At 37.8% G+C, this 21,854-nt stretch overlaps 1 protein-coding gene across 6 annotated transcripts in view; it reads right to left on the bottom strand.

The window, feature by feature from the left end:
• Window positions 1-21,854, bottom strand: part of CDKAL1 (CDKAL1 threonylcarbamoyladenosine tRNA methylthiotransferase) — a 665,364-nt gene that overhangs the window by 373,399 nt on the left and 270,111 nt on the right. For all 6 annotated transcript variants that reach the window (XM_027128491.1, XM_027128492.1, XM_027128496.1 and 3 more), the window contains one exon: window positions 585-688. In XM_027128491.1, the coding sequence (XP_026984292.1) occupies window positions 585-688 (104 nt within the window). The remainder of the gene's footprint in view (window positions 1-584; window positions 689-21,854) is intronic.

The raw sequence follows: 21,854 nt of genomic DNA, 5'->3' as shown, positions 1-21,854 counted from the left end.
AGGCAATCACATTTTCCAGCAAGTGATGATTCAAAAGTAGCTGGCCACCCACACAAAAATTGTTCTCATTAGGACTCTCTACCAGTACCAATATTTACTGCCCCACAGCAGTCCTGTGGATGACGAGGGTTCTCTCTTCTGGCTCATAGTAAAACCTACCTTCTCTTTCCAAAACTCCTGGTAACCCTTATTAGCTCTATATTCTGAATGGACCAAGAATTACCAAAGAAAGAGGGAGAAATCTTGAGTATTTCACTCAGTCCACAAAAGTCTTATTAACACACAACAGAAGGTCATGGCTTTCATTTTTATTTTTTTGTCTCTTCCATGGAATATAAAGATAGGTGATGAATTTCAAAATACGTCACTTACCTTAGAGTCATAAGAAAACAGAAGAGTGGTGAAAGGGGAGTTATGTCAATATTATAACCTGAATCTGGTAACATCTTCTATTAGATAAGCTGAAATATTTGTAAACTCTTCAGAAAGCTAAAGAAGCATGTATCTAAAGTGAACTGTTACTTAGAAGACTATTATAATTTATTGAAAAGACTATAATCACACAGAATTCTAGAAACTCTTACCTTGAAAAGACTGTTTGGCTCTATCTACTAACTCATCAACTGGATAACTGGCCAAATTTCCTCTGGCGTGTTTAGTTTTGCAGTAGGTACAAGCATTGAGACACCTGTTCAAACGACAGCAATTAATAAAGTTAAATTTTTAAAGACAGTGCACACTTAACATGGGAAAAAATATCCAAAACATACACCAAAGTGCTGTTTCAGTATCATTTGCCAGGTTATGTAAGAGATATAAAAAATGAATATCTACCATGCTTCATATTTATTTTATTTCCACCAGGCACAGAAATCTGCAATTTGCAATTCTGTTAAGTTTCAACTATTCAAGAAAGAATGTAAAAATCCCATATTATCTTCAAATGCACACATTAATGTGGAAACAAAAATGATAAATGCTTACAATGGTTCATCAAAACAAATTAAAGATTCACATTTTTTAAAACCAATGACATTTATTTGGCTATCATAAAACTAAAATTTTAGTATCACTTATATATACCGTATTATTCATAAATGAAAAAGCTTTTCATTTAACTTTTAACTAATGATTTAAGAATAAACAGGCAGGGACTTCCCTGGTGGCACATTGGTTAAGAATCCGCCTGCCAATGCAGGGGACATGGGTTTGATCCCTAGTCCGGAAAGATCCCACATGCCACGGAGAAACTAAGTCCATGTGCCAGAACTACTGAGCCTGCGCTCTGGAGCCCGTGAGCCACAACTACTGAGCACGCACACCATAACTACTGAAGACCGCACACCCTAGAGCCCACACACTGCAACTACTGAGCCCACATTCTGCAACTACTGAAGCCCATGCACCTAGAGCCTGTGCTCTGCAATGAAGAGTAGCCCCTGCTCGCTGCAACTAGAGAAAGCCTGCGCACAGCAACAAAGACCCAATGCAGCCAAATAAATAAATAAAATTTTAAAAAAGAATAAAGAGGCAGTACAGAATTCTCGTAAGAAAGTACACCCTAAGAAATCTTCAGATAATATTTTTAACTCCTTGAAATCAGAAAAAAATATTAAAACATGTCCAGTGAATGCTCTTTGGGATTATATTAGTCAAAGTAAAGAAGAATAATGACAACATTAATTTAAAAAAATCAAAAAATAGGATTAATTCCCAAAATACTTCAGACATGATACAGAATTGTTTTTTAAAAACTAAAATGTTGGACTTCCCTGGTGGCGCAGTGGTTAAGAATCCACCTGCCAATGCAGGGGACACAGGTTTGAGCCCTGGTCTGGGAATATCCCACATGCTGCAGAGCAACTAAGCCCATGCACCAGAACTACTGAGCCTGAGCTCTAGAGCCCACGAGCCACAACTACTGAGCCCGTGTGCCACAACTACTGAAGCCCATATGCCTAGAGCCCGTGCTCCACAACAAGAGAAGCCACTGCAATGAGAAGCCTGCGCACCACAACAAAGAGTAGCTCCTGCTCGCTGCAACTAGAGAAAGCCCATGTGCAGCAATGAAGATCCAATGCAGCCAGAAATAAACAAATTAATTAGTTAAAAAAAACCTAAAATGTTTGTTCTACTCTTATAATTTAAAAATATAGTTTAAATAAATTTTCTTATTATAAAATTAAAGAAAAACAATTACATATAATAAGATATTCTTATGCCAGAAAGATAAGGCTCAACAACATTGAACAAAACAAAGAATAACATTTCTTCAATGATTCAACTGCTATAATAAATAGCAAGGTTTTAAAAGACCATCATTATACAAATGCTTTAAAATTTCAAACAGAGGAAAACAACTTTTAATAATTATAACTGGCCAATGTGTAATTCTGTTAATATATGACTTTAAAATACATATAAATCATTGAACTCAGGAGGCAACAATGTAATGCTTAATTTCTAATTATTTTTGCATGGAGCTCTTAAGTGAAACAACACACACATTTTGATTTTTAACTGACCACATGTTCTTAAACAGCTAACATTCCTTTCTTCCTAAGCCATTTACACACACACACACACACACACACACACACACACACACACACACACAAATTGTGGCCTCTCTCTTACGAATAGAGGTTCCAGTCTCCCAATTGTTATATGTCTTCTCTTTTCAATTTCCATCTGTTCCATAACAAGGGCAAAAAGAAAACTGGTTTTTTTTTTTTTGGCTTCTCCTTGGGAGAGTAACTCACTTTTGTTTAGCCCTGATTGAGCACCAGGCATTTTGCTAGATGTTTTACATACATTATCTCATTTAACTCTTCTAGAGTTGATGTTACTATTTCCATCTTACAGATGAAGAATCTGCTAACAAAAAGTCAGATAATACAGCTCATTCCACAGAAAAACAAAGGAGCATAAGATACTGTATACTATGAACAACTACACACCAACTAACTGAACAACCTAGAGTAAATAAATAAGCTAGAAATATACAACCCACCAAGACTAAATCATGATCCCATTTACAACAGCAAAAACAATAAAATACCCAGGAATTAATGTAACCAAGAAGGTGAAAGAGCTGTACAATGAGAAGTTTAAGACATTGATGAAAGAAAAAAAAAAATCACCAAAGCTGGAGGCATCACAGTTCCTGATTTCAAACTATATTACAGAGCTATAGTAATCAAAACAGTAGGTGCTGGTGTAAAAACAGGCAAATAGACCAACATAAAAGAACTGAGAGCCCAGGAATAAACTCACGCATATACAGTCAACTAACATTTGACAAAGGAGCCAAGAATACTCAATGGAGAAAAGATAGTCTATTCAACAAATAGTGCTGGGAAAATTGGATATTCATATGCAAAAGAATGAAACTATCACTAACTTATACAATTGACAAGAATTAATTCAAAATGGATTAAAGACAAATGTAAGTCCAGAAACCATAAAACTCCTAGAAGAAAACACAGGGAAACAGCTCCTTGACATTGTTCTTGGCAATTATTTTTTTGGATATGACACCTAAAGCACAAGTAACAGAAGCAAAAACAAGCAAGTTGGACTGCATCAAACTAAAAAGCTTCTGCACAGCAAAGGAAACAATCAACAAAATGAAAAGGCAACCAACAGAATGGGAGAAAATATTTTCAAACCATATATCTGATTCATAATAAACTCATAATAATATATGATTATTACTCTACAATAAGGGATTCATAATATCTGGTAAGGGGTTAATATACAAAATATATTTTTAAAAACTCATGCACCTCAATAATAAATAATAATAATCCAATTTTAAGACATCCAAATAATATGGATGGACATTTCTCCAAAGAAAATATTCAAATGGCCAACAGGTACAAGAAAAGATACTCAACATCACTAATCATCAAGAAAATGCAAATCAATACCACAGTATCACCTCACACTTGATAGAAAGGCTATTATCAAAAAGATAAGAGTTAACAACACCTGGCAAGGAGGTAGACAAATAGGAACCCTTGTGCACTATTGGTGGGAATGTAAATTGGTACTGCCACCATGAAAAACAGTATAGAGGTTCCTCAAAAAATTAAAAATAGAACTACTATATGATCCAGCAATTCCATTTCTGGGTTTATCTCCAAAGAAGATGAAATCACTACCTCAAAGAGGTTTCTGCAAACTCATTTTCATTGCAGCATTATTTACAATAGCCAAACATGGAAACAACCCAACTGTTCTTCAACAAATGAACGGATGAAGAAAATGTGATACGTTTAAACAATGGGATGTTATTCAGCTATTAAAAATAAGGAAAACCTGCCATTAGCAACAACATGGATGGATCTTGAGGACATTATGCTAATTGAAATAAGTGAGTCAGAGAAAGAAAAATACTGTATGATCTCACTTATATGTGGAATCTAAAATAAACATACAAAATCTGAAAAAAACCCAACTTCATAGAAACTAAGAAAATATTGTTGATCACCAGAGAGTGAGATTTGTGGGAGGTGGGGGAAAAGGGTGAAGGTGGTCTAAAGTTATAAACTTCTAGTTATAAAATAAATAAATTCTGGGGGTGTAATGTACAGCATGGTGACTGTAGTTATCAATTCTGTATCGTATATCTCAACAGCGTTAAGAAAACAGAACTTAAAAGTTCTCATTACAAGAAAAAATCTGTAATTATGTAAAACAAGAGATGTTAACTAAAACTGTTGTAAACATTTCACAATATATACATATATCAAATAATTGTGTTGTGCATCTTAAACTTACACAATGTTATATGGCAATTATATCAGTAAAACCGTGGGGGAAAAATCAGATAAGTAGCTTGTCTGAGACATGTAACAGCTAAAATTCAAATATAAGCCTGCCAAATTTCAAATTCCCTCCTGTTTCCATACCAAGCTGCCTCCCCAGAATAAATATGTATCAAATATCCTAGCTATAGACAAATGCAGATAAGAAATAATAGTAAGACAGGCAATCATCTGACATGAGATATAAAGTAATACAACACATATATTCAAAGATATGGCTGGTATTCATCATCCTGTGTATGGAACTGTTGGTTTAAAACCTGTTTCTCTCCTTTATTCTTCGGAAATCTAAGGCTAGGCTTCTTGTCCATCCACTGGCCCAAACCAGTTATTTCACCGTTGTTGTTTATAAGTTCTGTTTTTCATCCAACTGCTGCTCTGTGGCAAAATATGTCACCTTGTTTGTCTTGCCATGGTTCTTAAATTCTACTGCTCAGGTCCTCCAAGCTGATTCCTCTCTCTGTCCTTCTCCTCGGTGGCTTCATGATGGGCTCAATGCAAAAGACCCCTTATTCATTCACCTGGGATCCCCCCTCATGACTGCCATTCACTCAAGTTGAATCGGCACCGTTCTGAGGAATCTGCTCTCTCTACCCTCGATACTACTTATTCCCAATGGAGAGCTCCATAAATTAAGTGGACAATCTCGATAAAAGCTAATACTATATCTAACTTGGGCTATTTCTTAAAAATAACTTTCTTAAGGGACACTAGCCTAGAGAAGGGGAAGGAAAACAGAAGGGAAACATGTATTTTAAATATTTATAACATAAATCAATTAACACACATAAAACACTTAGAATACTGCCGGCACCTAGTAAGTGATCAGTAACTTTAATGCAACTGTTCTAAACAATTCTGTAAGGAATTAATTATGCACTATCATGTTCCAGGGGTACCTAACTTTATGGAACAGATGTGTTGCTGATAGGTTGACTTAAATCAACTATGGAAACGAAATCATGTTTTCCTACTGGCTCACTTAATAAAGGTGGAAATGTATTCCCCCCCCCATGGAAAATCACTCATGAAAATGTACTAAAACATTTAAATAAAACAAGCTGATATTTGGAAACATTTATAATAATCAAAATAAGCCAGTAAGTATAAATAGTACATTAAGAATTCAAAATATTCTTCACTAAATTGCTCCCTTGGGGTTAATTAGAGTTGTTGATGTGATATACTTTTGAAGTTCTAAACTCTTTATTGTATAAGATGGGTTCATCCTTATCTGCAATTACCAAAGTAATACTTCATATTATTTCAATAAAGTGAAAATTTCTATAGAGAGCATTTCTATAAGCATGTTATAACAGCACTAATCAAGCATTAAATCTGCTATGTCTTCAATTTAAAAAGGAGAGATATTTGTTATAATACACAGGAAAAATATCCAATACAAAATCAGAAAAGAAAGAAAGAGCTTTTTGATGCTATTTGGCTTAAAAACAATCTTCTCAAACACCAGGAATTATGATGACCAATCATTTCGACATGACAAGCCTCCAACAAAATAAAAGGATTCATCATAGAAACCTTTAGTAGTTTCAGTTATCTGTAAACAATTAAATAATTGTCTAAGAGTAAGAACACTGAGCCAGTTTCTTTAACCGTCACAAAACAAAAGATCTTTGAGGGTTGACTGTTGAAAGCCAAAACCAAAAAGAGATGGCTGTTGAACTGCAAGGAAGAGGCAAAATCCTGAACAGACATAGCCTGTTGTGATAGAAGGATAAAGGTAGCACACCCTACCTACTCATCTTTGTACAGGTTGTTATACGGCCACAGGCCAAGAAATAACTAAAAACCTCGGAAGCAGAGACAGACTGGGCATTTAATATAGCAGTATAACTCAAGTCTTAAAAAGCATCTGTGGTAGAATATTTTTAAATTACAGAAACTAAATATGTGAAATAACAATAAATTTTCACAATTAAAATTAAAAATTAAAATATTTCAAAGGGTTCAAATGCACAACATGCCAATTTGATACCAAAACCACATAAAGCAAAGAAAAATTAAAAGTCTTAATACATTAGGCTTTTTCTTCTAAAGAGCATCTTTAGATATCACAAGTTTGGGAATAATTTAAAAATCAGAGTTATACTTTTAAAGTTTCACCCACACTAATATCACTTTTTTTAAGGCGGAAAAAAGCTTATGTGACTCAGGATTCTGCTTCTCTCTGCTTAGGGTCAAAGATAATTTGAAATATGCAGAAACTATTGTTTTAACAATAACATTAACACTTCAAACTAACATTCTGTGCCACTCACATAATTTAATCCTTATTTATTCTTAATCAGTTGACAGAGCATTATCTTTCTCAAAGCTTCAAACTTTACAAAATAAGCCCTTCACAGAGCAAAACCTTGGAAAAATCATATTGTGGCCTTCCATATGGAAGCCTCCTGAAGCAAAGAAAAAACAAAAACTCAAGAAAATAGAAGGTTCACACACTGTAGGCTGTGCCAGACGTGACTGTTAAATATCGCCTATTGTGAGCCCTCATCATGGTTTTTAAAGTATTTTAAAGTATTTCCAGGAAAATTACACACTTTTTGATCTTTTAAATAAATACAAGAGATACTCTTAGCAAAATCTGATTGGATCTTCAAATGATAATTCCTATTTGCCAAGATCAAAATCCTGAACAAGCAAAGGAAAAATAACACCTGAAAAACTAGCAGAATATATCCTAAATTCTTTAAGCTTCCTGTGGCCAGGACTCCTCCAATGTAACAAATCTCTCCACCTGAGTTACTGCCTCGATCTCCAATCTCAATCTCCTACTCCAAAAATTCATTCTAATAATTACCACCTCTGTCTTTAACTGTAATTGTGCCCTTTGTGGAGTTCCTTTTCATCTGGGGGGGAGGGGGGGGTGTCGGAGATAGGTCTGGGAATCCAGCTGCTAACCCTTCTATCTGTACAAAATTCAAAAACAACTGCAGCTATATTTTTTCCTTATCCTACCCCTATTAGCTGCTGTGCTATATCCTTTGTTTCAAAAACTTGTGCCATCATATTTAAACTCTGTACCCTTATTTCTCATTCCCTTTACCTGAAAGAGATATCCTTATCATCATCACCCATCAATCTCTCTAAAAATCATCACAAGGGCTTCCATGGTGGCGCAGTGGTTGAGAGTCCGCCTGCCGATGCAGGGGACACGGGTTCGTGCCTCGGTCCGGGAAGATCCCACATGCCGCGGAGCAGCTGGGCCCGTGAGCCATGGCCGCTGAGCCTGCACGTCCAGAGCCTGTGCTCCGCGACAAGAGAGGCCACAACAGTGAGAGGCCCGCGAACCGCAAAAAAAAAAAAAAAATCATCACAAGCTTTAAAATCATTTGGGGTATGGGAGGTGCTAATAAGAGTAAAAGATGGTTGCTGAATGCTCGCCAGACACTCAGCCATACACTTATATTTTTCATTTATCCTCACAACAATCTTGATGTAAGTATCATTATCCTTAATTTTCATACAGGAAAGTGAGGCCAAAAGGGATTTAAAAACTAGCCCAAAGTTGCATAGATGGCCAAGTGAAAGATGCAATCAATCTTATCTGAAATTCTTTGATCACTGATTGTACTCTACTTCTCTTAAGATACAATATCTTACTCTAGGTAAGAATACGTGATTGTTGGGAAGGATTATGGGAAGATGGCACAGTGGGAAGCTCCAGGAATCTGTCTCCCCACCTAGACAACAACTGCACTGGCAGAATCTGTCTGGTGTAACTATCTTGGAACTCTGGAGTCAACTGAAGGCTAGCAACTTCCAAGGGAAGATTTGAATGGTAAATTGCCCAACAACAACGAAATAAACATAGGACATTTTCCAGAACAGACCATATAACCACAAATTAAGACTCCAAATACTTAATTTTTTTTAAGATGTTTTTTTGATGTGGACCATTTTTTTAAAGTCTTTATTCAGTATGTTACAATATTGCTTCTGTGTTATGTTTTTTGGTTTTTTGGCCGAAAGGCATGTGGGATCTTAGCTCCCTGACCAGGGATCGAACCCACACCCCCTGTATTGGAAGGCAAAGTCTTAACCACTGGACTACCAGGGAAGTCCCCCAAATATTTTAAAAGATAGATATCATACAAAGTTTCTTCTCTGACCACAAGAGAATGAAGTCAGAAATAAGTAACAAAAAGAAGAGGGAAAATTCACAAAATTGTGGAAATTAAGCAACACACTTTTAAATAACCTATGAATCAGAAAAGAAATCACAAAAGAAATTAGAAAATACTTAGAGATGATCAAAAACAAACACCACACACCAAAACTTATGGGAGGCAGATAAAGGAGTTCTATGGGGAAATTTCAAAGCTAGCTATAAACACTTAAAAAAGAAAGATCTCATATCAATACCCAATATTACAATGTAAGTATACAGAAAAAGAAGAATAAACTAAAATCAAAGCTGGCAGAATGAAGGAAATAAAGATTTTAGAAAAGGTAAACAAAATAGAGAATAGAAAAATAAAAGAAAATCAACAAAACTGAAAGTTGATTCTTCAGAAAGGTCAATAAAATTGACAAACCTTTAGCTATATGGACTAAGAACAAAAAGAGGAGACTCTAGGGCTTCCCTGGTGGCGCAGTGGTTGAGAGTCCGCCTGCCGATGCAGGGGACATGGGTTTGTGCCCTGGTCCGGGAAGATCCCACATGCCACGGAGCGGCTGGGCCCGTGAGCCATGGCCGCTGAGCCTGCGTGTCCGGAGCCTGTGCTCCTCAACGGGAGAGGCCACAACAGTGAGAGGCCCGTGTACCGCACAAAACAAAAAAACAAACAAACAAAAAAAAAAGAGGAGACTCTAGTATAATCAGAAATGAAAGTGGGATATTACTACTCATTCTAAAGAAATAAAAAGGATTATAAGGGAGTGACATGAACAACTGTACACCAACAAATTGTATTACCTAGTTGATAAGAACAAATTCTTGGAAACAAAAAAACTACCCAGACTAAACCAAGAAGAAATAGAAAATGTGAATATATCTGTAACTAGTACAGAGCTTGAATCAGTAATCAAAAATCTCCCAACAAATAAAAGCTCTGAACCTGATTACTTCACTGGTGAATTCTATCAAACATTTAGAGAAGAACTAATACCAATTCCTCTCAAACTTTTCCAAAAACTGAACAGAAGGGAACATTTTCAAACTCATTCTCTGAGGGCAAGATTACCTTGATACTCAAGCCATACAGACACTGAAAGAAAACAAAACCACAGACCCAATATCCCATATGAATATCAATGCAAAAATCCTCAACAAAGAAGATGCTAGCAAACAGAATTCAGCAGCACATTAAGAGAATTACACACCATGACCAAGTGGGATTTATTCCTGGAATGCAAGGATGGTTCAACAGTGTGAATCGATCAATGTAAATGCCATATCAACAGAATGAAGGAGAAAAAAAAGAAAACATGATCATATGAATTGATGTAGAAAAAAAGCATTTGACAAAATTCAACGTCTTTTCATTATAAAAACAATCAACAAACTAGAAATAGGAACTCCCTCAACATAATAAAAGCTATATGTGAAAAACCCACAAAGAACCTCATTTGCAGTGATAAACAACTGAAAGTTTTTCCTCTAAGATGAGGAACAAGGCAAGGATGCCTACTTTCACCACTTCAACATAATACTGGAAGTTCTAGCTTGATCAACTAGGCAAGTAAAAGAAAGAAGGGGCATCCAAGTAGAATCTGTTTGCAGATGGTGCTATTTACAATAGCATCAAAAAGAATAAAATACCTACGAATTAACTTAACCAAAGCATTGTGACACTTATGCAATGAAAACTACAAAACATTGCTGAAAGAAATTGAAGAAGACATAAATAAAGGGGAATACACCCCATATTCATAGATTAAAGACTTAATATCATTAAAATGTCAATATTACCCATAGTGATCTAAAGATTCAGTGCAATCCCTTTCAAAATTCCAATGACATTTTTTGCAGCAATAGAAAATCTATCCCAGAATTCATATGAAATCTTAAGGTACCCCAAACAGCCAAAACAATCTTGAAAAAAAAAAAACTGGAGGACTCACAGTTCCTGATTTCGAAAACTTTCTATAAAGCTACATTAAAACAGTGCAGTATTGACATAACACAGAAATATAAACTAGTGGAATAAAACAGAGAGCCCCAAAATATATTGTATATGGTCAGATGATTTTTGACAAGAGTGTAAAGACCATTCAATGAGATGAGGACAGTCTTTTCAACAAATGATGCTGGGAAAACTAGATAGCCATATGCAAAAGAATAAAGTTGGACCTTTACCTAACGCTGTATACAAAACTTAACTCAAAATGGATCAAGGACCTACATGTAAGACCTAAAATAATAAACCTCTTAGAAAAAAACAAAGGACAAAAGCTTCACAACACTGGACTTGGCAATGATTTCTTGGACATGACATCAAAGGCACAGACAACTTAAGAAAACAGACAAAGGACTTCAGGAAAAGTTTTTAATTTTTTGCATCATTATCAACAGAGTAAAAAGGCAACCCACAGAATTGGAGATAATATTTGCCAACTATACACCTGATAAAGGATAATACCCAGAATATATAGAGAACTCCAAAAACTCAACAACAATATCAAAAACCCAAACAACCCAATTCAAAAATGGGCAAAGGACTTGAGTAGACATTTCTCCAAAGAAGATTTATGAATGCCCAATAAGCACATGAAAAGATACTCAACATCACGGAATCAGTAGGGAAATAAGAGTCAAAACTCCAATGAGATACCACCTCACACCAATTAGGATTGCTATTACCAAAAAAACAAAAAAACAAGTGTTGGAGAAAATGTGGAGAAACCAGAATCCTTGTGCACTGCTGGTGGGAATGTAAAATGGTACCCACTGTGGAAAACAGTATGGTGTTTCCTCAGAAAATTAAAAGTAGAATTACCATATATGATCCAGCAGTTCCACTTCTAGATATATACACAAAAGAATTGAAAGCAGGGTCTTGAAGAAATATTTGTACAATCATATTCATGGCAACAGCAGTGTTATTTACAATCAATAAAATATGGAATCAACCCAAGTGTCCGTCGATGGACGAATGGATAAGCAAAATCAATGGAATATTATTCAGCCTTTAAAAGGAAGAACATTCTGCAATACACTACAAAATGAATGAACTTGGAGGACTTTATGCTAAGTGAAATAACCAAGTCACAAAAAGACTTGATTCCACTTATACGAAAGTACTTGGAGTCGTCAAATTCATAGAGACAGAAAGTAAAATGGTGGTTTCCAGGGCCTGGGGAGAGGGGGAAAATGGGGAGTTATTGTTTAATGAGTATAGAGTTTCAATTTTACAAGACAAAAAGACTTATGGGGCTGGATGTTGGTGATGGCTGCACAGCAATGTGAATGTATTTAATACCACTGAACTGTACACTTAAAAATGGTTAAGATGGCAAAATGGTTACGATGGCAACTTTTTTTTTTTTTTTTTTTTGCGGTACGCGGGCCTTTCACTGTTGTGGCCTCTCCCGTTGCGGAGCACAGGCTCCGGACGCACAGGCTCAGCGGCCATGGCTCACGGGCCCAGCCACTCTGCGGCATGTGGGATCTCCCCGGACCGGGGCACGAACCCGTGTCCCCTGCATCGGCAGGCGGACTCTCAACCACTGCGCCACCAGGGAAGAACCCGATGGCAACTTTTATGTTACTTGTGTTTTACCAAAATTTTTTAAAAAGAATACATGATTATTTGTGGGCTTAATGCACAGGAGATTATAGTTTACTTAAAAAAATAGGCATGTATCTTACTCGTCTTACTATCGTAGTATCTAACACAGTAACTTGTATACTATTAGAATATCAACAAATACTCAGTTATGGGTGATTTCATAATGAACCAGACCAGATGTCAAGCCAATACTTTGTTACAGAGTCGGGAGCAGTGCTTAGCAGAAAATGGGCTGGCAATGATTAATTCTACCTGCTTAGAAACACATCCAGAAAGATACAATGAAGCAGGGAAAGGGAAGCCAGGAATGGAGAGGGATGGGGAGATACCATGGATCTTGGTAGGCAAAAGGATCTGCACTCCTGTCTTCAAGATCAGGCAGTTGGGAACAGGAAACTAAAGCTTGGAGACTAAAACTGTAAGGCCAGGGACCCTACACAGGATATAAACACAGTACAATGTGTACACCAAACCAAACAGACCATCTGAAAAGAAAAATCAAAGGGCCAAAGTATCCATTAAGAACCAATGATTTCATTTATCCATTTTCAATATACGTTTTCCATCAATAGTTCCCAGACCTTAAGATGTCACAGAGCAATAAATTTAAAATGCACACACTTAAAACTGGCAACCAAATAGGGCGCAAACTTTCTATTTTGCCAAGTAAAGACATTTTTTTAAAAAGCTAAACTACCCTATTGTGTTTATATATTTTTATATTTTAAAATGTTTTAAATTTTAATATTTTTATTATAATAAGATATATTTATATTTTAAAATATATAAAATATTAAAATCTGATATAAAATAAAATATCTGATTTCTCTTTAAGTCTTCAGTGTTACTAAATGTAGTATTCAACAATGAATACACTTCAACAATGTCAGCAGCTACTATTATTATTCATAGGAGTAATTTATCACTCCATTCCTTGAATGTTTACATAATAACATTATAACCTATAAGTCACATAAAATAAAAGCTTGATATTCTCAAGGGAAAAGTAACTTTAAATGGATGATATCTGACACACACAGTTTCAAGTAGTTCTGAATTGAGCTGAACAGGTTATACTTGTATGTATGTGATTCACCGTGTGCTTGACCATTTTATATTTCTGGAAGTGGATTTCCAACAGTGCAGGAGGGTTCTCTTTTCTCCACACCCTCTCCAGCATTTATTGCTTGTAGACTTTTTGATGGTGGCCATTCTGCCTGGTGTGAGGTGATACCTCATTGTAGCTCTGATTTCCATTTCTCTGATAATTAGTGATGTTGAGCATCTTTTCATGTGCTTTCTGGCCATCTTTATGTCTTCTTTGGTCTACGATAATCTTTAGAATTGAAGAGGTACAGGCAAAAATAGCAGAAAAATGGCTTTAACTGAATATTAGCCTAAATCGAGTAACATGTCAACTGATACAAACATAGAATATAATTAATAAGCCACAATAATAATCACAGTTGGATTGTCAATGTGTTCTATTTATAGCTAGTGGTTTACTCCCTGGGGGACAAAGTCCCACCCCCATAACAGCAACAACTGTTTTCTGAGTATGTTTACCAAAATAGCATGGTGAAAGATGAGGAAATTCTGACAACCACAGAGCACGTACTTTTCCAAAACTTTTCTTTTATTCCGACTACATTGTTATTTTTAGTTTTATAAAACAATGACAGCAGTACAAACAATTAAGACTAAGCTATTATCTCTATACCTTTCAAAGACAGCAGTGGAGGTAGCTGTAGCCACCAAATAATATTTGCTAGTGAAGCAAAACTACCTGATTGGCCATTAGAACTGGAGAACCCATACAAAGTTACTCTGTGCTGCTGATCTGAATTAACTTATGAATGTCCAAGCGGAAAAAGAAATAGGAACTCTGACGACAACTATTTATCTGCTACCATGGTAGGGGACTTTATTTATATAGTGGATGTGTAAATCATATATACATTTACATATATATTATGTTTATATATTATGGGTATATTTAGGTTTATAAATATATACATATAATTCTTCCTTTTAAAATACAATTCTGCCATGTAGGACATATTCCTAACATACCGTAAGGTCAAAGAAGCAATAACAAATACTCTTTAAAGTAACATAATCAAGTAGATATGTATTTGTATGTAAAGCACAAACACACAAGTACACAGACACACACACACACAGTTTCGCCACTTCCACTCATAACTATTCACTGCATCTCTGAGTTTGTGTTTTGGGTTTGACTTTTATTTTTTTTTTACGTACAGATACCTGGCCCCCTTTCCAAACTTACTGAATCAGAATCTGCAAAAATGGAACCAAGGCATATGCATTTGTAAAACGTAGTACTATTTTTATATGCCTGAGTTGAAGCCAAATTTACTTGGTGATAATATTAGAAATAACAATTTACTTCAATATTAGAAATAACAATTTACTTCCTGTGGCTTAATAGTTAACACTTATCTCCTATTAAACTAAGGAAAACTAAATCTTCACTTTCGAGTATTCTTAAGGATAACATACGGGAAGTGATCTCTAGCAAAGACTTATCTAAGAGTTAATCTCTTCAAAGTTTGACTAACCACACACAATTATACCAACCAAAAAAAAAAATGAACCGAAAAAACTGAATAATGAACCTCAAACTATATTGAAAAGTAAAGGAGTATCAGCAGAGAGGTATTGTTTTTGCTTCCTTAGTGGCTCTGGAGGCTGACGTCTGCCGGCATGAAATCTCACAGGAAACACTGGCAGAAACTAATTCTATAACATATAACATGTACCATATTTTGGCGCCTAGGATAAAAGGTATTGTTCGAACATGGGTCAAAACATCCTGGGAACAGAAAAAAAAAAAGTCTTATATTTCAACTGTGTTGAAACTAGAAAGCTAAACTCAGATAATTTTCTAACCTATGTAGGAAAATAAATTGTTTGGGTCAAATAATGGTGTAATTACATAATGAAGAGAGAGGAGGTGTTTTAAATTGAAATGGAAAAGTAAAGCCTAAGCATTTATGCAATTACCCAACTTTGTTTTTTTTTGGCCGCACCACGTGGCTTGTGGGATTCTATTTCCCTGACCAGGGATCTAACCCGGGGCCCCTAGCAGTGAAAGCAAGGAGTCCCAACTGCTTGACTGCCAGGGAATTCCCAATTACTCACCATTTTCACCTCAACAAATCCTCTAAATGTGAGAGCTACAATTCCAATTAGCATTATAATGATCGAATAAGTAAAAACCAATGCCTATCTCTCCCCTTTGGCAATTATACCTAAAGCAGGGCCAAGACAAAATACCATATATCAGAGATAAAATGAGGGGACCAGGGACTTCTCTGGCGGTCCAGTGGTTAGGACTCAGTGCTTCCACTGCAGGGGTCACAGGTTCCATCCCTGGTTGGGGAACTAAGATCCTAAATGTCACGCCGGGCAGCATCCCCCCTCCAAAAAAAATGAGGGGACCAGCAGGTCCCTAATGTAAAGTCACTAGCTATCAAGCCAACCACCAAAACCTCCAAGAGGAAAGCTTTTCCCACTCAGGCCTCAGGTGCACAATGGTTTGTTCAGTGTACATCACTCTCCTTCATACATATTACACCTATTTCCTTGAATAATTGTAAGAACCCCTACTGATTTAATAAAAGCTCTTTTTCTTTCTTTTTTGGGACAAGGAGTGATAAAAGCTATCCCAATTAAATACAGAATTTAATCCTTTCTAAAGAATCATGCTGTTTTCAGAAACATTAGGATAAGAAGGAAAAATGTACCTCAAATGGAAGAAATATTTCAATTTAAAAACTCGAATGTGTCTTCCCTGGTGGCGCAGTGGTTGACAGTCCGCCTGCCGATGCAGGGGATGCGGGTTCATACCCTGGTCCGGGAGGATCCCACATGCCGCGGAGCGGCTGGGCCCGTGGGCCATGGCTGCTGGGCCTGCGCGTCCGGAGCCTGTGCTCCGCAACGGGAGAGGCCACAACAGCGAGAGGCCCGCGTACCGCAAAAAACAAAAACAAAAACAAAACTCGAATGGGAACACTAAAGGAGAATGTTTTACAGAAAAGCCATATACCAGTTAAGGAGAACTTCCTTCCCAAGAGATGGGGATACACATGGGGCATATGATCCTAAAGAAGCCACCCTTTGATGGAGGCAAAGTGAATCATAAGAAGCCTCTGGCTCCCCAGTAGGGCTAGTCATACAGGCAGACACAAAGGTATGGAATGTTACCTTTGTTTAAAAGAATCAACCGATGCAATACGGTAAGATAGTTTATCCAAATGTTGGAGATCAGACCAGGTACCTGAGCGCCCACAACTCCCAAAGAGTACAAAACAAATGATAGGAAATGCTGTTTATTAGTATTTCCCAGAGTAGATTTCTTACCTATCCTTAAATGTTTATTTTGTTGGCTTCCAACAGATCCTACTGGAAAATTCTTTCTTATATTTCCAAATATCTCCTGTCCTATTTAACATTTTTTTCTAGATTAAGTGGGGAAAACTGGTTCATTTTAAAATTTATCAAGATAAAATCATTCTAATTTGGGTTACTAATTCCATTTCCAGGGGCTCCAGAGGTTGCTGATGAGAGTGCAAATTAGTATAACTTTTCTGAAGACAAATCTGCTAATACGTGTTAAAAAGCCTCACAATGTTCCCCAAAAACTCGATTTCCAAAGTAATAAACATTTTATTTTAAATTGTTTAATCTGTTTACAGTGTGCAAAGAAATAATCTTTCAAGTACAGATTTTTTTTTAACATCTTTATTGGAGTATAATTGCTTTACATTGTTGTGTTAGTTTCTGCTGTATATTAAAGTGATTCAGCTATATGTATACATAATCCCCATATCCCCTTCCTCTTGAATCTCCCTCCCTCCCTCCCTATCCCACCCCTCTAGGTGGTCACAAAGCACAGAGCAGATCTCCCTGTGCTACGCGGCTGCTTCCCACTAGCTATCTATTTTACATTTGGTAGTGTATATATGTCCATGCCACTCTCTCACTTCGTCCCAGCTTACCCTTCCCCCGCCCCGTGTCCTCAAGTCCATTCTCTATGTCTGCATCTTCACTCCTGTCCCTCCCCTAGGTTCATCAGAACCATTTTTTTAGATTCCATATATATGTGTTAGCATCAAGTACAGATTCTTAAAAACACACCACTATTGCTGACATAATAATAGTAAGCTAACAGTTGCACAATGCTTACTGTCTGCAAGGCACTAAGCACTCTAGATGTATTAAACCACTTTCAATCCTTAGAGCAACGTTGTGAGGTTCATGTTTTTATCGACCTTCTTTTACACATTAAGAAACTGACGCAGAATGAGGCTAAGTAACTTATTAAAGGCTACTAATTAGGTGTGAGGCTAGGATTTGAAACCAAGAAGCCCTAGATCATCCCACTTCGATATACAAAGTCAAAATTTGCTAGACTAATATACACGATTTTACTATGTTCTGATATCCATTACCAAATATCATATCCTAAGGCATCTAAATTCCACCATGATAAAAAAAAATATTAAAGGCAACTAAAACATATATAACACATGGTAAATTCTCAAAGAAACTATGGAGGAAGCCCCTTCGCAGGCGGAGACTGCGGGTGGTGGAGGGGGGGAACCTTCGAAGCCACGGAGGAGAGCACAGCAACAGTAGTGTGGAGGGCAAAGCGGAGAGATTCCTGCACGGAGGATCGGTGCCGACCAGCACTCACCAGCCCGAGAGGCTTGTCTGCTCACCCGCCGGGGCGGGCGGGGCTGGGAGCTGACTGGGGTTGGCGGCTTGAACACAAACTGAACGGGCTAGTGCGCCAAAGCTAGGCAGGAGGGAGTCCGGGAAAAAGTCTGGAGCTGCCGAAGAGACAAGAGACTTTTTCTTGCCTCTGTGTTTCCTGGTGCACGAGGAGACGGGATTAAGAGCGCTGCTTAAAGGAGCTCCAGAGACGGGCGCGAGCCGCGGCTAAAAGCGCGGACCCCAGGGACAGGCATGAGACGCTAAGGCTGCTGCTGCCGCCACCAAGAAGCCTGTGTGCGAGCACAGGTCACTCTCCACACCCACCTTCCTGAGAGCCTGTGCAGCCCGCCACTGCCAGGGTCCCGGGACCCAGGGACAACTTCACCGGGAGAACGCATGGCGCGCCTCCGGCTGATGCAACTTCACGCTGGCCTCTGCCGCCGCAGGCTCGACCCGCATCCGTACCCATCCCTCCCCGCTGGCCTGAGTGAGCTAGAGTCCCCGAATCAGCTGCTCCTTTAACCCCTTCCGTCCTGGCTGAGAGAAAAACAGACGCCCTCAGGCGACCTACACGCACAGGCGGGGCCAAATCCAAAGCTCAGCCCCGGGAGCTGTGCGAACAAAGAAGAGAAAGGGAAATCTCTCCCTGCAGCCTCAAAAGCAGCAGATTAAAGCTCCACAATCAACTTGATATACCCTGCATCTGTGGAATACCTGAATAGACAACGAACCATCCCAAATTGAGGAGGTGGACTTTGGGAGCAATAATATTATTTTTTTTCCTTTTTCTCTTTTTGTGAGTGTGTATGTGTATGCTTCTCTGTGTGTATAGCTTTGTCTGTATAGCTTTGTCTGTATAGCTTTGCTTTTACCATTTGTCCTAGGGTTCTGTCTGGCCGTTTTTTAATTTTTTTTTTTTTTTACTTAAAAATATTTTTTTCTTAATAATTTTTTTTAAATAACTTTATTTTATTTTAGCTTCTTTCTTTCTTTCTTTTTTTCCCTCCCTTTCATTCTGAGCCGTGTGGAGGACAGGCTCTTGGTGCTCCAGCCAGGCATTAGGGCTGTGCCACTGAGGAGCGAGAGCCAACTTCAGGACACTGGTCCACAAGAGACCTCCCAGCTCCACGTAATATAAAACAGCGAAAATCTCCCAGAGATCTCCATCTCAACACCAGCACCCAGATCCACTCAACGACCAGCAAGCTACAGTGCTGGACACCCTATGCCAAACAACTAGCAAGACAGGAACACAACCCCATCCATTAGCACAGAGGCTGCCTAAAATCATAATAAGGCCACAGACATCCCAAACACACCACCGGACATGGACCTGCCCACCAGAAAGACAATATCCAGCCTCATCCACCAGAACACAGGCACTAGTCCCCTCCACCAGGAAGCCTACACAACCCACTGAACCAACCTTAACCACTGCGGACAGACACCAAAAACAACGGAAACTATGAACCTGCAGCCTGCAAAAAGAAGACCCCAAACACAGTAAGATAAGCAAAATGAGAAGACAGAGAAACACACAGCAGATGAAGGAGCAACGCAAAAACCCACCAGACCTAACAAATGAAGAGGAAATAGGCAGTCTACCTGAAAAAGAATTCAGAATAATGATAGTAAAGATGATCCAAAATCTTGGAAATAGAATGAAGAAAATACAAGAAACCTTTAACAAGGACCTAGAAGAACTAAAGAGCAAACGAACAACACAATAAATGAAATTAAAAATTCTCTAGAAGAGATCAATAGCAGAATAACTGAGGCAGAAGAACGGAGAAGTGACCTGGAAAATAAAACAGTGGAAATAACTACTGCAGAGCAGAATAAAGAAAAAAGAATTGAAGACAGTCTCAGAGACCTCTGGGACAACATTAAACGCACCAACATTTGAATTATAGGGGTCCCAGAAGAAGAAGAGAAAAAGAAAGGGACTGAGGAAATATTTGAAATGATTATAGTTGAAAACTTCCCTAATATGGGCAAGGAAATAGTTAATCAAGTCCAGGAAGCACAGAGTCCCATACAGGATAAATCCAAGGAGAAACACGCCAAGACACACATTAATCAAACTATCAAAAATTAAATACAAAAAACAGGGCTTCCCTGGTGGCGCAGTGGTTGGGAGTCTGCTTGCCGATGCAGGGGACGTGGGTTCATGCCCTGGTCCGGGAAGATCCCACATGCCGCAAAGCGGCAGGGCCTGTAAGCCATGGCCGCTGAGCCTGCGCATACGGAGCCTGTGCTCCGCAGCGGGAGAGGCCACAACAGCGAGAGGCCCCTGTACCACAAAAAAAAAAAAAAATTAAATACAAAGAACAAATATTAAAAGCAACAAGGGAAAAACAACAATTAACACATAAGGGAATCCCCATAAGGTTAACAGTTGACCTTTCAGCAGAAACTCTGCAAGCCAAAGGGAGTGGCAGGACATATTTAAAGTGATGAAAGAAAACAACCTACAACCAAGATTACTCTACCCAAAAAGGATCTCATTCAGATTTGACGGAAAAATTCAAAGCTTTACCGACAAGCAAAGCTAAGAGAATTCACCACCACCAAATGAGCTCTACAACAAAGGCTAAGGAACTTCTCTAGGCAGGAAACACAAGAGAAGGAAAAGACCTACAATAAAAAACCCAAAACAATTAAGAAAATGGTAATAGGAACATACATATCTATAATTACCTTAAATGTAAATGGATTAAATGCTCCAACCAAAAGACACAGACTGGCTGAATGGATACAAAAACAAGACTCATATATATGCTGTCTACAAGAGACCCACTTCAGACGTAGGGACCCATACAGACTGAAAGTGAGGGGATGGAAAAAGATATTCCATGCAAATGGAAATCAAAAGAGAGCTGGAGTAGCAATTCTCATATCAGACAAAATAGACTTTAAAACAAACACTATTACAAGAGACAAAGAAGGACACTACATAATGATCAAGAGATCTATCCAAGAAGACATAACAATTGTAAATGTTTATGCACCCAACATAGGAGTACCTCAATACATAAGGCAAATAGTAACAGCCATAAAACGGGAAATCCTAACAGCCATAAAACGGGAAATCGACAGCAACACAATCATAGGAGGGGACGTTAACACCCCACTTTCACCAAGGGACAGATCATCCAAAATGAAAGTATAAGGAAACACAAGCTTTAAATGATACATTAGACAAGATGGACTTAACTGATATTTATAGGACATTCCATCCAAAAACAACAGAATACACATTCTTCTCAAGTGCTCATGGAACATTCTCCAGGATAGATCATACTTTGGGTCACAGATCAAGCCTCGGTAAATTTAAGAAAATTGAAATCATATCAAGTATCTTTTCCAACCACAATGCTATGAGACTGGATATCAATTACAGGAAAAAATGTGTAAGAAATACAAACACATGGACGCTAAACAACACACTACTTAATAACCAAGAGATCACTGAAGAAATCAAAGAGGAAATCAAAAAATACCTAGAAACAAATGACAATGA

The sequence above is a fragment of the Aethalodelphis obliquidens genome, unplaced genomic scaffold (assembly GCF_003676395.1).
Source record: "Aethalodelphis obliquidens isolate GAN/ISIS:26980383/991018 unplaced genomic scaffold, ASM367639v1 scaffold34, whole genome shotgun sequence".
In the NCBI taxonomy this organism is placed as follows: domain Eukaryota; kingdom Metazoa; phylum Chordata; class Mammalia; order Artiodactyla; family Delphinidae; genus Aethalodelphis; species Aethalodelphis obliquidens.
This window is presented reverse-complemented; position numbering and strand designations above follow the sequence as displayed.